We start from the raw sequence: 2,383 nt of genomic DNA on the forward strand, positions 1-2,383 counted from the left end.
CAAGAAAGTCACATGTTGAGGGATTCAGGAAGGCAGAAGAGCAAGTCTAGTCCTTCCTGCCAGGATCATTTCACTCTCCACTCCCTCCCTTGAGCACAATTTGAGATGACCTACAAAAATTCAACCACACACACTAATAAAAAAAATTAGTGTGGGGCAAAGAGCCTTAGTAAGTCACTATTTTTCTGCCAGGTTTGACAGAATCACACTCAGACACAGAATGGCTTGGTGGAGGCAGCTGGTGGCAGTACAATCAACACGAGGAGTGGATGATGAGTGTCCTTAGTCTGTCGTGGACCTCCTGTACCAAAACCTGGCCCTGTAGTCGTCGCTGCAGGTCATGAAGCCTGGGTTGGTGGGGGAGTGCACGATGCAGCGCACGATGCTGTTGTGCCCCAGGGACAGGAGGTTTCTCCGTTCAGCAGTTCTGGAATCCCAACAGCACAGGCTTATGGTCCTTTCATCTGGGAGCAGCACATAATCCTCTGTGTGGTTGAAGACAGCTTGTGTCCTGTGCACTTGGCGGCCACTCAAACCAGCACCTAAACACAGCAGCAAAATACCAAGTTTTAGCAAGTTTTCAGTGGCCAAAGAATAAATTTCCTGTGAGTTTTAATCTCTCTTTGATTTTCACTGTTATCCTCCCACTTCCACATGCAACAGGTGAGGCAATCATGAATATTCTTTTGTGGTTTTATCATTACGGTTGGAGAAGACCTCCAAGATCAGAATCCAACCATCAACACCTTGTCAACTAGACCAGACCATGTCCAGTTGGTCCTTGAACACCTCCAGGGGTGGTGACTCCACCACCTCCCTGGGCAGCACATTCCAATGCCTGACAAGCCTTTCCATGGAGAAATTCCTCCTGATTACCATGCACCTATACATGATACATGGTAATCAGGAGGGAAGGAGCACCCACACAGCTGTGCCAAGCCCAACCCCCCACTATGTGCCACCATCTACCTCCAGGAGCACTTCTGCCTGGTGTTTTGCCTGAGGCTTTGAGCTGTGTCCAAGGGAAAACAGCACAGATAGGAGAACACAGAGTCTCATCACCATTGAGGGCTTTTTACTGTAAATATCACACTGCATGACCTACCTTGGCCATACCTTCAGACAACATCTGTTTGCTATATTGTGCACTGCACACACCTGATCCCACCTGGGATCCTGCCCAGGTCTCCCAGGAAGATGCTGCTCCCTGCTAGGAGAGCTGGAGTGCACAGAAGGACCTACACTGCCCAAAGGCTGAGACATTGAACACCTCTTTTATGCTCCCACTCCTACTGTTGAGCACATCAGTGTTTGCCCCCAAAGCCTCTCCCTGCACAGAACTGCAGTCACAGGCAAAGCTCCTACATCCTCCCTCATTCCCCAAGTCCTGCTGAGAGCCAAGCATAGCACTGCCAGCAGGCTCCAGGGGTGACTACCCTGCACACAACTAAGCAAAACCAGAAGCAAACCAGCTGGAGCCACATTTCAGAGTATTGCCAGTGTCTCTGCACCAGTTAGTGGTTAGATCATCTGCCCTGAAGTAGGCTCAATGTTTCCTTCTTATTCCCCCCAATTTTATCACTAAATTTCCCCAATTTAGTGTTAACTTCTCCCCGAAGCAATGGAATGATGAGGTCAGACGTCTCCAAAATCTACTCATTTACCCTGAGCGACAAACTGGAATCACAGCTTCTCTCCTGGAATTACTCTAATAATTCTAATTATTCTATGAGTCTAGCGAGTTTTCAACCATTTGGGGCAATTTATCCTCAAACCAGCTGTTTCCCATTGCCTTTAGGGATGATTATCCTTCTGGCAGTATTTCCACCTGGAATAGAAGGTGCTTGGGAAGGTCACCTGACACTTACCTGTGTACTTGACCAGCGTTCTCCCCGTGGAGATCTCCCAGAGCTTTGCTACAGAGTCTTTGCCACTGGACAAGATATATTTAGAATTCTTGGAGAAAATAGCAGAACACACTTCAGCTCCATCGTGTGCCTTCTCAAAGGTGGTGATGCAGCGGTTGGAAACCCCATCCCAGAGTTTGATGCAGCCATCCTTGCTGCCTGTCACATACATGTTGGCACTGGCATTGTAGTTGACAGAGCAGATGGCATCAGTGTGCTGGTCCTGGGGGTTGCAGGACACGAAGCACTGGAAGGTGTTGATATCATACAGACGTAGTGTAGGGTGCTGAGTGCCCACCAGGATGAAATCTCCTGAAGGGTGGAAAGAAATGGAGCGCAGCATCTCTGCTTCCTGCACAGCCAAAGGAACATTGGGGTGAGAAAGAGCAAAGTCCAGCATGGAAATGTTAGAAGTGGTTAAAAACTGCTGAAATCAGTTTCTTAGTATCTTAAGGGGTTGGATTGGAGCTTAGAGA

General features: G+C 48.4%; 1 protein-coding gene across 1 annotated transcript; it reads right to left on the reverse strand.

Annotated features, from left to right (window-relative positions):
• Positions 1–282: 282 nt before the first annotated feature.
• CSTF1 (cleavage stimulation factor, 3' pre-RNA, subunit 1, 50kDa) lies at positions 283–2,259 on the reverse strand (the record flags this gene model as incomplete). Its single annotated transcript, XM_009082780.1, has 2 exons — positions 283–542; positions 1,869–2,259. Coding segments are annotated over 2 exons (651 nt in total), but the record flags the coding sequence as incomplete, so codon positions are not given.
• Positions 2,260–2,383: the final 124 nt, after the last annotated feature.

The sequence above is a fragment of the Acanthisitta chloris genome, unplaced genomic scaffold, assembly GCF_000695815.1.
Source record: "Acanthisitta chloris isolate BGI_N310 unplaced genomic scaffold, ASM69581v1 scaffold31610, whole genome shotgun sequence".
Classification (NCBI taxonomy): domain Eukaryota; kingdom Metazoa; phylum Chordata; class Aves; order Passeriformes; family Acanthisittidae; genus Acanthisitta; species Acanthisitta chloris.